This window comes from Pongo abelii, chromosome 2 (assembly GCF_028885655.2).
Source record: "Pongo abelii isolate AG06213 chromosome 2, NHGRI_mPonAbe1-v2.0_pri, whole genome shotgun sequence".
NCBI lineage: Eukaryota > Metazoa > Chordata > Mammalia > Primates > Hominidae > Pongo > Pongo abelii.
Window position 1 is genome coordinate 109,765,805 of NC_085928.1, and position 18,516 is coordinate 109,784,320.

Consider the following 18,516-nt stretch of genomic DNA (forward strand, 5'->3'; position numbering starts at 1 on the left):
CTTTGAGATATTGCTTGAGCACATTCCTAAGTGAAAAATGGGAGTTTTGTAGGCAAGCAGAAGCAGGGAAAAGGAACTGAGGCAATAGGAACACTATGTGCAGAAGTGCCAAAATAGAGTCCAGAGGTGATATTCCAGAATCACAGCAATTTGAACTATGGAATAGAACATGCCAGGCAAGGAATGGCAGCTGAGGATGGCAATTCAGGCATGGGCCAGATGAGGGGCCTCACGTGCCTCTTTAAAGGACTAGTGCTTTATTCTGAAAACAATAAGCAGCCAGTTACGCTTACAAAGATCAAGAAGAAATGTGAAAGATGGCCTAGTGGGGCAAGAAACTGGAAGACTGGTAGATAAATTTTAAAATAGGAAGTCCAGGCACAGTGGCTCATGCCTATAATCCCGGCACTTTGGGTGGCTGAGGCAGGCAGATTGCTTGAGCCCAGGAGTACGAGACCAGCCTGAGCAACATAGTGAGACCCATCTCTACAAAAAAATACAAAAATTAGCCAAGGATAGTGGCACATGCCTGTAGTCCCAGCTATTTGGGAGGCTGAAATGGGAGGATCGCTTGAGCCTGGGAGGTGGGGTTTGCAGTAAGCAGAGACCATGCCATTGCATTCCAGCCTGGACAACAGAGTGAGATCCTGTCTCAAAAAAAAATTAAAATTAAAAATAAAATAGTCTAGAAAATAAACTAGGGAGTAGGGGACTGGACTACAATAACTGCAGTGGAGATGGCTTCCAGAGATAGGCGATAACTTCAACAGGACATAGTGGTTGAATGGATATGAAGATTGAATAAGAGGGAAAACTGAGGGTGAGGGCAATGCCTAGGTTTGGGGCCACGCTGGAGTGACTAGGCACATCATGGGCCAGCAACTGAGAGAAAGTCGGGAGCACATAAGTACAAGTGTGAGAATATGGGGTCAGGGTAGTGGAAAGAACAGTTGTTTACCTTTCTGTTTCCCCAGAAGGTAAAAACATGCCATATTTTCTCAGCCTGAGAATTAAAAATTCAGGATCAAGTCTGCTCCACTTGAGAAAATCTTTCCCACAAGAACTTATAGATATCACTTTTCTTTCTTTTTTTTTTTTGAGACAAAGTCTCACTCTGTCTCCCAGGCTGGAGTGCACAGGCACAATCTCGGCTGACTGCAGCCTCCACCTCCCAGGTTCAAGTGATTCTTGTGCCTCAGCCTCCTGAAATATCTTTAAAGTTTTCTTGTTTCCTTCTTAAGAAAAAAAACTCTCCCTATTCTAATCTCCACTAATTCTCAAGATGGTGTACAAATATTGCTATAAATAGCTATTCATCAGGAAGTTCCAAGAAAGGTTCTGTTGGGCAATGGTTGATATAATTCATGAAATAAATATTTACTGAACATGTATTATGTGCCAGTAATAAACTATGCAGTTTTTATCTGGGAGGTATAAATACATTTTTGCTTTTGGTAAAATAATATTTTCACAAACATATTTAGAAAGCTTTTACAGCATTATGTTTACCCATAATGTATTAATTTTCTCAATTATGACTTCACTGGTGGTAGGTTTTAAGAACATAATCTTCATAGAACATGAAAAAGATATATATTTATACCATATTCCCATTAATGGTAATTCATGGCCCAAACCTATCCCTACAAGGCAATTGCGCTAGGAAAAAAAAAAAATCAATGAGTTCCAAATAACCAAATATTGCAGAATCAACTTAGTGTTTTTAATAGCCATACTTTAAAAATGCTATAAGCTTCACAGCTTAGAAATTATTTTAAATACCAATCAAAGGCTATCCTCAATCTTCTGGAGCTCAATTTCTGGGTAGCAGTTAAGAACATGAAAGGAATTTGGGAAATAAAGGGAAAACTATGTCATTTCTCTCAAAAGAATAAAATACTGTCACAGTCAGTAGCAAAATGTGCTATCCTGATTTTCAGGGATTTGAAAAAGATTCTTTTAGAAGTCTTTCCAAAGTCATTCCATAACAAATGTCAACACTTTCTTAAGTGGCCCCAATGTCCAACCAACTGAAAATTCTTTCTTCTTTCATCACTAATGCTTTTTCCTAAAGACCAACAAACTAAGTACCATTTTGTTAGGACATTGTTAGTCCCAGTGGGTATCTCTTCTCTGGTCTCTGTACACCAACAGCCTAGGCAAACTTACAATAGACAGGTGTGCACCTTAGTACAGGCAGAGTTATGTAGGTGACTTGCTCAGTCACATGCAGGCTTCCTGTTCTGAGTCTTATCACTCTAGCAGACCATTTCTGTCCTGGGTAACCATTATTCCTCTGAGATAGATATTGAGTCTTCCTGGTTCTCTGAACAGGTATGACTGCCTTCCCATAAACCAACATCATGAATTCTAACTTGGTCTCCCGTTTCATTCTTAGCTCTGAGTCACCTCAAAGCTTGGAAGAATCAGGAAAGACCTTCACCCTGATAATGAAAGAAAGCCGTCTTTACTGGCAGATCTACAGAGGTCAGCCCAGTTGTTGCTTTATATCTCCTTATTTTTTTAATGAATGGATATGGATTTTTTTTTTTTTTTTTTTTTTTGGCTCTTACTTGTTTCTGTCTCCTTTTCACAGGACCACTTCCACAGGTTGGGAGCCTCCCCCATGGTAGCATTGTCAGGGCTGCCTCAAATCTGGAGGTTACTTAGACTTGCACTACTTCAGAACTGTGCCACTTCCCACTGACAGGCAGTGTTTAAGAAAAATATCTCAACCTGCCAGCCAACGAAAATGGGTGACAAGTCAGAAGGTGGGGCAGGGTGTAGTAAAGTGAACAGAAGTGCTAACTTAACAAATGCCTCCTCAAGCTGTAAGAGTCACATGGGGAGACAATGGCAATGTGTAGGCTTTATCTGAAAAGCAAGAATTTCTTCCTACCCTATATTCCCAGATGCCTACCTCAAGTAGGCTCTGCATTCCCTAAGCTCCCACCTCCATTTCTGGAAACATTCCTCTCAAAGTACAGTAGCCAAGGCTCCTTCATCCTTCCCTCCAGGAACTCTACCTGCCCCTCTACTTCCAGTCAGATTCGTAGTCATCCTCGCTAGAGAAACTGTCATAACCTAAATGGCAGCATTAGTCACCACTATGAAGTTTCTGATGTCTGAAAAGGACTGAACTATGTCTGAAGAACTTTCCACACTCAATGCACTCATAAGGCTTCTCACCAGTGTGAATTCTGTAATGTTCACTAAGGTGTGCATATTTGCGGAAGGTTTTCTCACACTCACTACATTTATAGAGCTTCTCACCAGTGTGAGTTCTATGATGTTCAGTAAGAGATGAGCTATGAGCAAAGGCTTTCCCACATTCTTTACATTTATAGGGCTTCTCTCCAGTATGAATTCTCATATGCTGAGTGAGGCAGGTGTTCTGATTAAAGCCCTTTCCACATTCATTGCATTTATAGGGTTTTTCTCCAGTGTGACTTCTCTGATGCCGAATAAGGCAAATGCTCTGAATGAAGGCTTTACCACATTCACTGCATTTGTAGGGTCTCTCCCCTGTGTGTATTCTCTGATGTTTAGTGAGTGGGGTGCTCTGAGTAAAAGCTTTGCCACATTCCTTACACTTATATGGTTTTTCTCCAGTATGAATTCGCTGGTGTTTAATAAGAGATGGGCTCTGACAAAAGGCTTTGCCACATTCTTTACATTTATAGGGTTTCTCTCCAGTATGAATTCTCTGATGCTGAGAGAGGTTTGCCTTTGTTTGGAAAGTTTTCCCACATTCATCACATTTATGGGGTTTTTCCCCAGTGTGAATTCTCTGATGTTGTGTAAGATTTGAGTGTTTTCGAAAAGAAGAGCCACATTCACTGCATATGTAAGGCTTCTCACCAGTGTGAATTCTCTGATGATGAATAAGGTGTGTATTCTGATTGAATGCCTTCCCACATCTATTACATTTATAAGGTTTCTCTCCTGTGTGAATTCTCTGGTGTTCAGTGAGATGTGAGTGATTGCGGAAGGAATTCCCACATTCATTGCATTTATAAGGTTTCTCTCCAGTGTGAATTCTCTGATGCTGAGTAAGAAATGATCGACATCGAAATGTTTTCCCACACTGCTCACATCCATATGGTTTCACTCCAGTGTGAATTCTTTGATGTTGAACAAGGAATGAACTACGACTAAAGGCTTTCCCACATTCCTCACATGCGTAGGGTCTCTCTCCAGTATGAGTTCTCTGATGTTGGGTAAGGGATGAGCTCTGAGTAAAGGTTTTTCCACATTCATTACATTTCCAAGATTTTTTCTGTGTGCAGAGAGTTGGACATTTACTTTGGTCTGAAATATCATTGGTTTGTATATTAGTTGTTTCCCACTGATGCAGACTCTCTTCTGTAGAAACCCTGAGACGTGTAACAAGGCTTGAGGTCAAAAGCAAGCTTTTCTCAAAATTATATCCTTGACTAATAATTTCAGGGGGTGCTTCTTTGTGGATGAAAGTTATTCCCCCAAAACCTCCTTCCTGGAAAAGGCATGATTCAGCAATCTCCCTTGGAGAGTTTTCCTTCATGCCCTCACATGCATATTTTTCTTCAAATGTAGAATCTTCGTATTCATCCTCTTGGAACCTCTTTGCTACTATCCCTGATGAGTCAATTTTACAGACATCCTGCTCTGGAGCAGGCTTGTTCTTGTTTACCCAGCCTGAAAGAAAACAGCAGAATGAATATCTCCTGTACAGGGCAGAGTGAAGGCCCCTGAAACTGTAAGACCTCAACTTTTGGCAGACCTCAGTAATGGCCTACGACGAAGGGACAGTAACAGCAAGTGTGGCAAGTAAGTTAGAGTTGCAACTGGTGGAAGAGATATGCATTAGGGTAATGTGATCACCATTAACGAGGAACTCCCATGCAAGGGGTAGCTACAGACACCCAAGGAGCAAGAGAATGAGACAATGGAGATAAATGAAAAACAACAACCAACACACAGGCTGAGATTAGGGTAAGACAGGAAACATGAATGGTTTGTATCCAGAGTGGAGAGTGGCAGAATGTAAACAGGAAAATGCTAGAAAGGAGAATGATAAAATTAGTACTGGGGAAAAGTTGGCCCCAGATATGTTCACCCACCCCTGTCCCCAACATCCCTATAAGAGACAGTTATTTTATCTCCTGAGCCTCACCAGCTTCTCCTCTAAAATTTCCAAAGGCTTCTTGTTGGCTGGCTATTTCTCCCACTGCTTGTCCCTTGCTCACTCACCTGGACAAGTCTCTCTTCTAATGTCTCTCTCTTCAGCTCCTTGCATATTCAACATCCACAGATTGTCTCTTCGCTTTGATTGGAAAACACTTCAGGTCTGGAAAACTGGGAGCCCTGCTCATGGGGAAAAAAGGTGCAGGGAGGGAGGGAATATTACTGTCCCAGTAAACGGAACAAAAACAAAGAGCTGTTGCCTAGGGACACTATCTAATAACACACACAATAACTCTCAGGATAACAATGTGGAAGCATCTGCAAAAATCAGCATTGGCTTGTAGCCTCCTAGGTTCACACCCCATTTGTTAGCTGTTCAAGAAGTGGTAACATCAGACTAACATAATATCAAATATTTAAGCACTTGATAAGTAAATCAGAATGTTATTCATTACCTTTTTATAATGATAAAGATTAAATGAATAGGAATATTCACATCAATTAGTACACTCTGGCCATCATACAATAATCTATATGAAAAGCCAGTTAATATAGTTAAAAGTTGTATAGCAAAATGTCCTCATAGCAAAGCTGGTGCATTAAGTCTGATTTACCCACTTCTACCAAATGCCAAGGAGCTGAGATAGTGTTAGGGAATGCTATCTACTTGATACAAACTAGAGACACACTGATTGTCCCCTCTTCAAGATGTCATATCAATTAAACAGTTTTTCTTCAGGTATAGCTCAGTGTCAGAGGACAGGCTGCAGTTAAAAAGAAACAAATAAATTTAACTGTGAAATAAGTTTTGACTTATAAAAAAGTTGCAAAAATACGTTTCTGTAAATGCTGCCTTTTAAAAATGTCAATACCAAAACCGTTCATTCAAAAATATCTCTCCATTTAACCTTGAAGTGAGAAGCAGAACTGGCAGCATTATTCAAGGAAAAAGGGAAGATCCAGATATGATTTTACCAGCATTAAGAACTTGGAAGACATGAAAGAATAAAATAAGTCTGCTCAAGTACATAAGCTTGGTCTTGTGGACTTCTCAGTGCAATCTGTGCTTCTGCATTGAGTTTTAAAGGTTTAAGAAGATCCTTGGCCAGGAGCAGTGGCTTACGCCTGTAATCCCAGCACTTTGGGAGGCCAAGGCAGGCAGATCACCTGAAGTCAGGAGTTTGAGACCAGCCTGGCCAACGTGGCAAAACCCTGTCTCTATAAGAATACAAAAATTAGTTGGGCATGATGGCAAGTGCCTGTAATCCCAGCTACTCGGGAGAATGAGGTGGGAGAATCACTTGAAACCAGGAAGCAGACGCTGCAGTAAGCTGAGACTGCACCATTGCACTCCAGCCTGGGTGACAGAGCAAGACTCCATCTCAAAAAAAAAAAAAAAAAAAAGATGATCCTACCTGGTTTTCCAGATTCTCATTCACAGGAAGAACATAAAGGGACCTGTAAGCTACTATACAATGCTACACAGACTCAGAGACTCATGCAAGCAGAGTGGCATTTGGGTGACTAATCAGTGCTAGACGCTGGAAAAAGAAGCCAGACACCCTATCTGGCTCCAACTTGTGCCATAGCTGGACAAAGACATTAAATGAATCATTTCAAATATGGGAGTTACAAAACTGCAAGTATGGGGTGCTACAGAATGTAAAGCAGAGGGGACTTAATATAGTCTGGGTCCCCTTTAGACATATGAAAGGGAAAAGAAGAGAGACAAAATGAACATATGAAAGGAATCAAGCTCAGTACTTTGGAGGAATAAAGGAGACATAGTAATGCCCAAGTATTAAACACCAGAAATGAGACATAAAGCCTGAGGCAAGCCAGTTCAAACAGAACCCCAAAAAACATTTTAACGACTTTACCCTGAAGTGAAGAGAAAGCCATAATAAGGATCTGAAAAAGTTTGATAGAATACATGACATGATTAGATCCACTGTTTTAAGGAAACACATTCCTCTGTCTACAGCAACAGATAATATGCATAGTGGTGGGGAGGGAGAGGGCAAGGTGAAGGCTTGAAGATCCCCTGTGAGGCTATTTCAGTAGTCCAGTATCGGGACTGGATTAAGAGAAAGGATCAACCAGAATGAATGAATATTGGTGGGAGGGGTGAGACAGGGAGATGTCAAGGATAATTAGCCAGTTTTGGGTGATGTCAGTGACCTTTAGTGACAGTGGTACACTGGTCTGGAAAGGAATAAGTTATCTTTAGTCTCAAATATCCAAATAGAAAGTAGAACAGGGCATACATAGCTGAAAGAGAGGAGAGAGGTGTGGCCTGAAGAGTTTTAAACATAAAAAAAAGTACTTGAAATCACAGGATAACAGATAAAATCTTTAAAGCAATGTGGCTAGGAAAACTCCAACAGTGAGTCTAAACACTTAAAAGATCTCTAATCCCAGCAAGGTGAGGTAGCTCACACTTGTAATCCTAGCACTTTAGGAGGCCAAGGTGGGAAGATCACTTTAGGCCAGAAGTTTGAGACCAGCCTAGGCAACATAGAAAACGTCATCTCTACAAAGAACCAAAAATTAGCTGGGTGTAGTGGTGTGTACCTATAGTCATAGCTACTAAGGCGGGAGGATCACTTGAGCCCAGGAGTTCGAGGCTGCAGTGAGCTATTAATATGATTGCATTGGCCAGGCGTGGTGGCTCACGCCTGTAATCCCAGCACTTTGGGAGGCTGAGGCAGGTGGATTACCTGAAGTTGGAAGTTCGAGACCAGCCTAACCAACATGGAGAAACTCTGTCTCTACTAAAAATACAAAATTAGCCAGGCACGGTGGCACAGGCCTGTAATCCCAGCTACTCGGGAGGCTGAGGCAGAAGAATCCCTTGTACCCGGGAGGCGGAGGTTGTGGTGAAGATGGATCGTGTCATTGCACTCCAGCCTGGGCGACAAGAGCAAAACTCCATCTCAAAAAAAAAAAAAAGATTGCATCACTTCACTCCAGCCTGGGCAACAAAACATGATCCCATCTCAAAAATAAATTAATTAAATAAAATATCTCTAATCCTCTAAGAGATGTAAATAAAAATAATTTAATATATGATAAAAGCAGGATTTCTAATCATAAAAAGATAGATAATTCATAAATCAAGTTGGCACCATTGCTAACTACCTGGAAAAAAAGTGCGATTACTATATCGCGCCACACACCAAAATAAACCCAAACCAATTAAAGGGTTAAATATAAAAAATAAAACCACAAAATAAAACATGACCAATAATTCATTCTAGAGTTTGCACTTTCAAGCATGATGCAAAATGGATAGGACAAAAATTGATAAATCTGACCACATAAAAACAATACTCTGTATATCCAAAATACAAAGAAAATGAAGACAAACAAGCTTTAAAAAGGTATTTTTCAGTTATATATCAAGGGATAGACAGACCTAATAATAAAGACTTCTTACAAATGAGTAAGAAAAAAAGATGAACTGAGAGAAAAATGGAAAATACAAAAAATACACCAAGAATTACAAAAGGTCAATAAACATATCAAAACAATGTTCCATCTTTATGGTAAACAAGCAAATGGAAACTGAAAGAATGAACAATCAATTTTTACATCAAACTGGAAAATCTATTTTTAATGGTACACTCAAGATTCACAAAGGTACAGGGAGTTTCTCACACACCAGTGCAAATGTAAGTTGGTACCACCTTTCTGGAGCTAATCTGGCAATATACATCAGGTGTGAAAGTTGTAGCTTCAGTTATAGTTAGGATGCTGTGATCAACATTTTGTGGATACAGGAATTCAGAACACAATGCTCATTTTGTATATACACCACCTGTAGTGTACCTCAGAGTCATCAGTATGCCATAAAAAATGACTACATTCGGCTGGGCGCAGTGGCTCACACCTGTAATCCCAGCACTTTGGGAGGCCAAGGCGGGTGGATCACCTGAGGTCAGGAGTTCGAGACCAGCCTGCCCAACATGGTGAAACCACGTCTCTACTAAAAAATACAAAAAATTAGCAAGGCGCAGTGGCAGGCACCTGTAGTCTCAGCTACTCAGGAGGTTGAGGCAGGAGAATTGCTTGAACCTGGGGGGCAGAGGCTACAGTGAGCCAAGATCACGCCACTGCACTCTAGCTTGGGTGACAAAAGCAAAACTCCATCTCAAAAAAAAAAAAAAAAAGACTATATTCTTTGACCTAGTAATTCTACTAATAGGATTTTCTCAGAAAGAAGTAACTTTCCAGAAAGAAGAGAAACAGAATTCTTCTGTTACTTGTAAAAATATCCCCTGAAATGTACATGGAAATAAAAGTTTTTTTACTGGTGGACACTGAGGATTAGCAAATTATGGTACTTCTGGTTGGTGAAAATTATTTAGACATAAAGATAATTAAAAATGAAAATATGTGTTTATTGGGAAAAATATTTATGCCATATGTTGAAAAAACTCAGTATAGTAACATTTCAAGTATTAATATAATGTAAAATATATGTTTGTTAAAATATACATGTGTCGTGCTTGTGGTTCCAGCTACTCAGGAGGCTGAGGTGGAAGGATCACTTGAACCTGGGAGGTAGAGGTTGCAGTGAGCTGTGATAGCACCATTGCACTCCAACCTGGGTGACAGAGTGAGACCCCTCTCAAAAATTAAAAATTAAAAATACATCTGAATAAGATCAAGAAGGAAAAATAATCATCACTGTGGTAAACTAATGAATTGTGAATAATTTTCCCAAATGTCCTCTATTACCTATATTTTGCTCTACTTTAAAAAAAAAACTAACAAATCTATAAGAATATATAACAAATTATTTATTGTGATCATTTCTGAAGAATAAAATTATGGTAAACTTTTGCCTTAAGGCCTTTTTGTAATGTTTGAAAATTTTCCCATAGGAATAACTAACTTCTGTAATCAAAGAAAAAGTGAAAAAGCATAATCAGAGATGGCACAGAGATTTATGTACAAAGATCACACTATTACTACAATTGTTAAATAAACAGGCAAATAAACATTGATAGACTAGCAAAGATAGATTATGAAAGTATCAAAAATCATAATTTCAAAGAATATTCATGAGAAAATATAATGTTAAAACAGGAAGATGCAAAACACTAAAACAAAAACAAGAAATATGCACACATATATTGGGATTAAGTAAGCACTCAATAAACAGCAACTATTGTTAATAAACAGATAAAACACACACATATAAAAAAGACAAAGAAAACCCACCAAAATATTAACACACTTATCTCTAGGTCAGTTAATGGGTCACTTTAGTTTGTCCTTTATACTCTTCTATATATTTTTACTTCTCCTTCAATAAACATATATTACTTTTATAGTTAGAAAAAGTTACTTTTTAAAAACCCAGAAACTAAAACAAAATGCCAGATCCAATGGCTATGGTATTGGCCTCCCATTCACAAGATGATAGTAGACTGGATTGGGAGTCAGGAAAGTTTGCTGTGCCAATAGCCCATGTGAGTGGGCCTACATGACAGGCTATTTATCTGAAAAGTGTGACAAATTAGACAATATTTACGGGTCATTCCAGCTCTGATAATCCGTGAATCCTTGATGAGTTAATTCACATAAAGCATTCAAAAAGATATCTACTCGATGGCAGGCACTCAACAGGGGTTAGATGCTATTATGGTTGATACTAAAACCTACGGAGAAAGAAAGACATTTTGGTGATGACCACATCCTTCTAATCATGGATCATCTGAGCTGAGCAGTTTGTCAATGTCAAGGGTCAGCAAACACTTTCTGTAACAGACGGGAAAGCAAATTTTTTTAGGTTTAATGGGTTAAATGGGAAATATAGTCTCTGTCTCAACTGTTCAACTTTGCCTTTGTAGTCTGAAAACAGAAATAGACAATATGTACTGAATGAGCTTGCCTGTGTTTTAATAAAACGGTTTTACCAAAAAAAGTGGCAGACCAAATTTGGTCCATATTTGCTGACTCCTAGGTCTATAAGTTGCCAGAAAGTAATGTACAGGTGCTTCTACAAATGCTTATTGTGGAATAATCTGGCTGTTAGTGATTTTAAGATGCTAAAAAGATTCCTCTGCAGATCTGGGGAAAGCTGAGTATTATGGTGAAAGGTAAAAGGAAACAGGCTCTTAACAGCCCTATCCTGCTAACCTACTAGAGAGCTGGCTTCCTCCCTCTACCTTGTAAGCTTTTCCCCAGATGCCACCTCCTTACCCCTCAATAATTAGCTAAAAGAATCTAGGCAAGCTAAATGAAGTTTTTCAAGAATTTTTAACAATCCCTCCAATGAGACCACACTGAAATGTACTCCTCTCTGAAGCCCTTCTTGGTCTGCATTTTGGCACCAAACAGCGCACTCACCCAAGCTGTGGCAGTACACTTTATCTCTTATGCAGCCTTGGGTCACTTAGCAATGTGATCTGGGACAAGTTTTCTATTCTCTCTGTACCTCAGTTCCCTCACTTAAAAACTACACATAAGCCTGGTGCGGTGTTTCACGCCTATAATCCCAGCACTTTGGGAGGCCAAGGCGGGCAGATCACCTGAGGTTGGGAGTTCGCGACCAGCCTGACCAACACGGTGAAACCCCGTTTCTACTAAAAATACAAAATTAGCCAGGTGTGGTGGCGCATGCCTGTAATCCCAGCTACTCGGGAGGCTGAGGCAGGAGAATCGCTTGAACCCAGGAGGCAGAGGTTGTGGTGAGCCGAGATCACCCCGTTGCACTCCAGCCTGGGCAACAAGAGTGAAACCCCGTCTCAAAAAAAAAAAAAAAAAAAAAACCCTACACACAATACGCTGTTGTGAAGATTAAATCAATTAGCACAAATGCTTCAAATAGTGCCTGGTATACAGTAAGTGCTAAATAAATGTAGTTTAAAATATTACCAACCAAAATCTGCTTATGCACTTATCGTCCTACACAAGACTGGAAGCATCTTGACATTTGGCAGTCTCCAACGTCACTCTCTTGTAGCCTAGCCACTAAATTCGGGGTAATGTTTGGCATGTAATGGACAGTAACCCTTCATTGGGAGGCATTAAGGTTTGCATACATGCTATCACACACAAGCTGTCAACTGAGCTTTGTGAAGAAGCAAGGAACAGACTTCTAGACAGTACTTTAGAGATTTCTGTACCCTCCAGAATTGTAACTCAGGTCTCAAGACTCCCAACGAGTGCGCTTTACACTATTTGCCGTCTCCTATAAAAACAGGCTCTAAACAAGTTTCGGAGCTACAGGACCAGCCGGGGGAAGAAACTGGTATCGGAATCGAGAATTCTGATCCCCAAGACCTCGTTTCCTGACATGGGTCCTAGGTCTGTCTTGATCATCTATCCATCATTCACTCACTCATTCATTCATTCACTCCGCCATTTTCCTAGGCATCTCCCTGTGCCAGGCACTGTGCTGGGCCTTGGGGTCTGCAGTGCTGAGGCTGCAGGCTGGGCGGGCGGAGCCGCTAGGAGTGCCCTAGGTCCGGGCAGCACGCGTAGGCAGCAACTTGGGGAGGACCGAGGCCGGGGCTGACTTCCCAGATAACCCTCCAGCCCGCCGCCCCAGCCGTGGCTCGCCGGGGTCCCCTCTTTTCCCTTCCCTGGGTCCCAACTCGCTCACTGTGAGATCCAGGGACTCTCCGCGGAGCAGCACAAGCGCTCCCAGAGGTTGACTGGAGCCAGGACTCCGCCCTTAACTTCTGAAACCGGAAGAGTGGTGGCGCGGTCGGTAGTGCGTCAGCAGCGGGCTCGCGCATCCATTCTTGGATTCTCTAGGAAGCGGGAGGAACATCTCTATGGGACCCTAGAAGAAGGCGTTCCCTCCAAGCCCAGCCTGTAACTCCAGCTTTGCTTCCCACTAAGCCCAGCCTGTAACTCCAGCCTTGCTTCCCGTCAAGCCCAGTCGCGTTCCTGATATCCCATTAACAACTATCTTAGCCTGAAACACAGTGGCTACCTCAACCCTCAGGAAAACTGTAGAGGGAGACGTTGGGGATGGAAAGGATGCTGGGTAGGAGCCGGAATGGGCCATCTCGACAAGAAACTAGTATATTCTATCTGCTTAAAATAGTCTCTATTAAGAACCTTGAGTGATCCCCTGTTATGTTAGAATAAAGGACAAACTCCCAATCTAGGCCCACACAAACTGACCTCAATATCAACATATACATTCTGCTCCAAAGTTACTGAATTCCCATTGGCCCCCTGAAATCCCTTGCCTGTTCCTGACTTTAGATCTTTTTCCCAGGATTTTCCCTTTGGAATACTCTCCCTTCCTTCTACCTGCTCTCCCTAACCTCAGCTATCCAATTTATCCTGGTTCTTCAAATCCCAATGCCAATTCTCGCTTGACCGCCTAGACTGTTGCCCTTATGGGTCTTTACATTCGCGTATCACTATTTGTTATTCTAGCTCTAGCTAACCTTCTATTCAGTGCCCCCCTAAATGCATACACTTGGACTTCTTTCGTAGGTATTGTTAGGAAGATACACACAAGCAGCATCCCACCCAAGGACAACTGTGAAAGACCCAATCAGTTCATTTTTATACAACTCTACTCAGCTATACGGAGCTATTATTTCTCATTATATCTCAATGTTTAGCACAATGACTGGTAGAGAAGGCATTCAATAAATACTTGTTGAATTCATTAATTAGAAACAGGTGAAATTTAGATTATTTGCATTTTTGATAAACTGAAAAATGAGGATGCCATAGATTAAATCCAGAAAGCAAGCTGTCTGCACATCTGCAAGGATGTACCACCTAGCTGGCATATTCCCATTTCTTCGGCTCACTCTATCCAATTGTTATCTCCCTTGGTAGAATGTAAGCTGTATGAAGGCAGGGGCCTTCTCTGTTTCATTCACACTATATCCCTAGCACCTACAGCATGGCTGACATACTAGGCATTCAATCAATATTTGATGAATGACTAGGTCACCATCAACTTCCAACAAGTTACAGGAAATAATTACTCCACATAGATGTATATTGCTTGTTTGAAAGTTAAAACTGCTGGAAAATTATCTTTCTTCCCCTAGATTATCTAAAGTGTACATTCCAGAGATGAATGTTGCTTCTCTGTGAGAAATAGAAACTCTTTCTAAATCATATTTATCTGACCCCCACCAAAAGAGATTATATGAAGGTATTTTCCATTCCGGGCGGCAGGCGGGGACGGATTGAGAGGAGAGGGGATGGGAAACCGGTGCAGAGGGGGAGGCACCAGGGAAGGTGGTAGGAGCCTGGTGGGGGCATCCGGTGGAGCTGGGGTCCCCAGGCTCCGTCCGGAGGAAGCGAGGCTGCGCTCGCTGGGCAGTCGGAGGGGACGGGACGCACCGGAGGGTAGGTGGACTCTCCCTGTCGGTGACTGCGCTGTCCAGGCCCGTCCTGCCTGGCCTTAGGTGTCCTGGATGAGGCCACCCCGCGCGCCCCCGATGATTTTATAATCAATGGATAAAGTGGGAAAAATGTGGAATAACTTCAAATACAGGTGTCAGAATCTCTTCGGTCATGAGGGAGGAAGCTGTAGTGAAAATGTTAACATGAACTCCGACAAATGTCTGTCTGTCAAAGAGAAAAACATCAGCATAGGAGACTCAACTCCTCAGCAACAAAGCCGTCACTTAAAAGAAGATGTCGCCTTACAACTGGGATTAAGCCCTTCAAATAATTCTTCAAAGAGAAATCAAAATTGTGCCACCGAAATTCCTCAAATTGTTGAAATAAGCATCAAAAAGGATAATGATCCTTGTGTTACCCCAGGAACAAGACTTGCACGAAGAGATTCCCACTCTCGACATGCTCCATGGGGTGCGAGGAAAAAACACTCCTGTTCTACTAAGACCTAGAGTTCATTGGATACTGATCAAAAGTTTGGTAGAACTCGAAGTGGACTTCAAAGAGAGAGAGGCGCTATGGTGTAAGTTCTGTACACGACATGGACAGTGTGTCCAACAGAACTGTAGGAAGTCGCTCTCTGAGAAAGAGGCTGCAGGATACTGTGGGCTAGTGTTTTCCCATGAGAACTTACAGCAAGCAGTCAAAAGCCTCTCTCTTCCAATAAAAGAAAAATCCATCTTTCTGAATTAATGCTTGAGAAATGCCCTTTTCCTGCTGGCTCAGATTTAGCCCAAAAATGGCATTTGATTAAACAGCACACAGCTCCTGTGAGCCCACATTCAACATTTTTTGATACATTTGATCCATCTTTGGTTTCTACAGAAGACGAAGAAGATAGGCTTAGAGAGACAAGACGGCTTAGTATTGAAGAAGGGGTTGATCCCCCTCCCAGTGCACAAGTACATACATTTGAAGCTACTGCACAGGTTAATCCATTATATAAACTGGGACCAAATTTAGCTCCCGGAATGACTGAAATAAGTGGGGACAGTTCTGCAATTCCACAAGTTAATTGTGACTCGGAAGAGGACACAACCACCCTGTGTTTGCAGTCACGGAGGTAGAAGCAGCGTCAGATATCTGGAGACAGCCATACCCGTGTTAGCAGACAAGGAGCTTGGAAAGTCCACACATAGATTGATTACACATAGGTCTCGTGCCTGATTTGCTTCAAATTACAGGGAATCCCTGTTACTGGGGAGTGGTGGACCATTATGAAGCAGAAGCCCTTCTTGAAGGGAAACCTGAAGGCACGTTTTTGCTCAGGGACTCTGCGCAAGAGGACTACCGGAAACTGTGAGTTTCCGCCTCTACAATAGATCCCTGCATGCCCGAGTTGAGCAGTGGAATCAGAACTTTAGTTTCGATGCCATGACCCGTGTGTATTTCACTCCTCCACTGTAACTGGACTTTTAGAACATTATAAAGATCTCAGTTAGTGCGTGTTTTTTTTAACCATTGCTTGCTATATCACTAAATAGGACTTTTCCTTTTAGCCTGCGGTATATCTGTCACGCGGTAGTCTGCAGATGCACTACGTATGATGGAATTGATGGGTTCCCTCTACCCTCAATGTTACAGGACTTTTTAAAAAAGTATCGTTATAGACCGGGCGTGGTGGCTCACGCCTGTAATCCCAGCACTTTGGGAGGCCGAGGCGGGCGGATCACGAGGGAAGGAGATCGAGACCATCCTGGCTAACACGGTGAAACCCTACTAAAAATAAAAAAATAAATAAATTAAAAAATAAAAATTTAGCCGGGCGTGGTGGCGGAGGCCTGTAGTCCCAGCTACTCAGGAGGCTGAGGCAGGAGAATGGTGTGAACCCGGGAGGCGGAGCTTGTAGTGAGCCGAGATAGCGCCACTGCGCTCCAGCCTGGGCGACAGAGCGAGACTCCGTCTCAAAAAAAAAAAAAAAGTATCATTATAAACACAAAGTTAGAGTTCGCTGGTTAGAACGAGAACCAGTCAAGGCAAAGTAAACTCTCCTGTCCCCAAAGGGTGTTAACTAGGTCCGCTTTCATGTGCATCAGGCAGTACACCTACAGCAAACACACGTAGCAGTGTTAGGCTTTTTCATACAGTATGTAAGCTTAGTGTTAGTATCTGTCAGATGCGACCTCCTGTTATTTATTCAGATAAACATGGTGCCTATTGGAACAACAGAGGATAGAGCTATGGGTGTTCAGTAAGACTACAAACACATTTTGCCGATTTCACTAACAATTTGGTTTTTAATGGCTGTAGTATTTGAGTGAGGCAACACTGGGGCATTTGTTATGAAGAATTCTATTTCTTACTGGAGAACAAATTATTAATATTGGATAAGTATTTCAACAGTGTGACTAATGTTTGAAATTATTTTTTCTAAGAGTTTTTCTACAATCTTCCAAAAGTAATGATGTTTGTATTTACTATAAATCAAGCTTTGGAAGTCAAAAAAATAAATAAATAAAAGACTGCCTTCATTTTAGAAAAAAATGCAATTTTCTGGCCACAAGGGCATAGTGCAGTTCACTTAGTGTTGATGTAGTTTATAATCAGACCCCTTTTCTCTTCTGCAAAAGGTACTGTTAAGTAAACCAGATTTTCTAAATAGTCATTCTTAAAATTTCAGACTTACAAAGCTAGTAGTAGAATTTTATTGAAAGGCCCTAGGTTTTTTTTTTTTAATGAGTGCTTTAACTTAAAACAGGCATTTGAAATACCTGCTGCAATGTAGTCTTGCGTGTGATTTTTTTTCAGTTGATGTGCAGTCTAATTGTTTCATAAAAGTTGGATCTTTTCCTATGTCCAGGATGATTTTGTGAACTATGAAGTACATGAGACTAGAAGATGCCCAAACAAGTCAGATAATAGTAACTACAATGGTTGCTGATGTTGAGGTTATTGTTGAACTATAATTAATAATTTGGATGGCAGTATTTATCTCTTTTTTGTAAACTCTCATAGCTGAATTGCTTAAGTATAATTTATAGAATTTCAGTGCAGTTAATTCTTTTTTTTTTTTTTTTTTTTTGAGACGGAGTCTCTCTCTGTCGCCCACGCTGGCGTGCAGTGGCGCGATGTCGGCTCACTGCAAGCTCTGCCTCCCGGGTTCATGCCATTCTCCTGCCTTAGCTTCCCGAGTAGCTGGGGCTACAGGCGCCCGCCACCAAGCCCAGCTAATTTTTTGTATTTTTGGTAGAGACGGGGTTTCACTGTGTTGGCCAGTATGGTCTCGATCTCCTGACCTCGTGATCCACCTGCCTCGGCCTCCCAAAGTGCTGGGATTACAGGCATGAGCCACTGTGCCCGGCCCAGTGCAGTTAATTATTAATGGAAAATCAGAAACCTAAATTGCAGATTTAAAAGGTACTGTACAGCCATTATATCTGTAAATAACTTAGCACGTTTTTGTCACTTAGAATAATATGTGCTGCTACATGAGTGAGCTCTTTTGGAAGTTATATCAAGTTCTAGTGTTTGTTTCTTAATAACTGAACTGAATTTGCAGTCCTAGACATTTTGCACTAAAGTAGCCGAATCCATTCTTGTGCCTTTTTGCTAATGTGCTCTGTACCACTGCTGAGTGCTTCATAGTTTCCTTACCTGCTGCTACAGAATGTTATTTTACATCCTTATAGCTATTGCCAAGGCTGCAAAAAAGAAAAGCTACATTTGTATGCAACACTAACCCTTTGAGTGCTAATGTATGTTTCTGCTTGCTGTGCCTTGTTATGACTGCTTTTTTGTGCTAATAAAGTATGTTTGGTGTAAAAAAAAGAGATTATATGAAGAATATGCCATAGGGAGGTCTGCTGTTTTTCTATGCAAGATGTAACTATTAGTAAGTTCGCATTTGCTTATCCAATATCCATTCTCCCTTTCTTTCTAACATTCCATCACCATCTTACAGACAAGGGTAACAGGCTTATAGAAGTTAACTCAACCAGTGTCACACAGTTT

The 18,516-nt window shown here is 41.3% G+C and overlaps 1 protein-coding gene and 1 pseudogene across 4 annotated transcripts; one reads left to right on the forward strand and one right to left on the reverse strand.

The window, feature by feature from the left end:
• Positions 1-1,358: 1,358 nt before the first annotated feature.
• On the reverse strand, positions 1,359-12,894 carry ZNF502 (zinc finger protein 502). 4 transcript variants are annotated; one of them, XM_063722545.1, is made up of 4 exons: positions 12,785-12,882; positions 10,709-10,835; positions 5,233-5,346; positions 1,359-4,677 (listed from the first exon to the last, which is right to left on the reverse strand). In XM_063722545.1, exons 3-4 carry the CDS (start codon positions 5,285-5,287, stop codon positions 3,098-3,100), a joined length of 1,635 nt encoding a protein of 544 aa, XP_063578615.1. In that variant the 5' UTR covers positions 5,288-5,346; positions 10,709-10,835; positions 12,785-12,882; the 3' UTR covers positions 1,359-3,097. The 4 variants fall into 4 exon arrangements, with proteins under 4 accessions (XP_063578615.1, XP_054406908.1, XP_024101193.1 ...); XM_054550933.2 differs by having other exon boundaries at positions 12,521-12,872; XM_024245425.3 differs by lacking the exon at positions 10,709-10,835 and having other exon boundaries at positions 12,785-12,894.
• A 1,521-nt stretch (positions 12,895-14,415) lies between these two features.
• On the forward strand, positions 14,416-16,907 carry LOC100459736 (suppressor of cytokine signaling 5-like; annotated as a pseudogene).
• The last annotated feature ends 1,609 nt before the right edge of the window (positions 16,908-18,516 follow it).

Bases quoted from the DNA above. Each gene is read 5' to 3' on its own strand.
- ZNF502 (XM_024245425.3), bottom strand. From the start codon at position 5,287: ATGTTGAATATGCAAGGAGCTGAAGAGAGAGACATTAGAAGAGAGACT. The intron at 4,678-5,232 runs GTGAGTGAGCAA...GTTTTCTTTCAG, and splicing joins TAGAAGAGAGACTTGTCCAG to GCTGGGTAAACAAGAACAAG.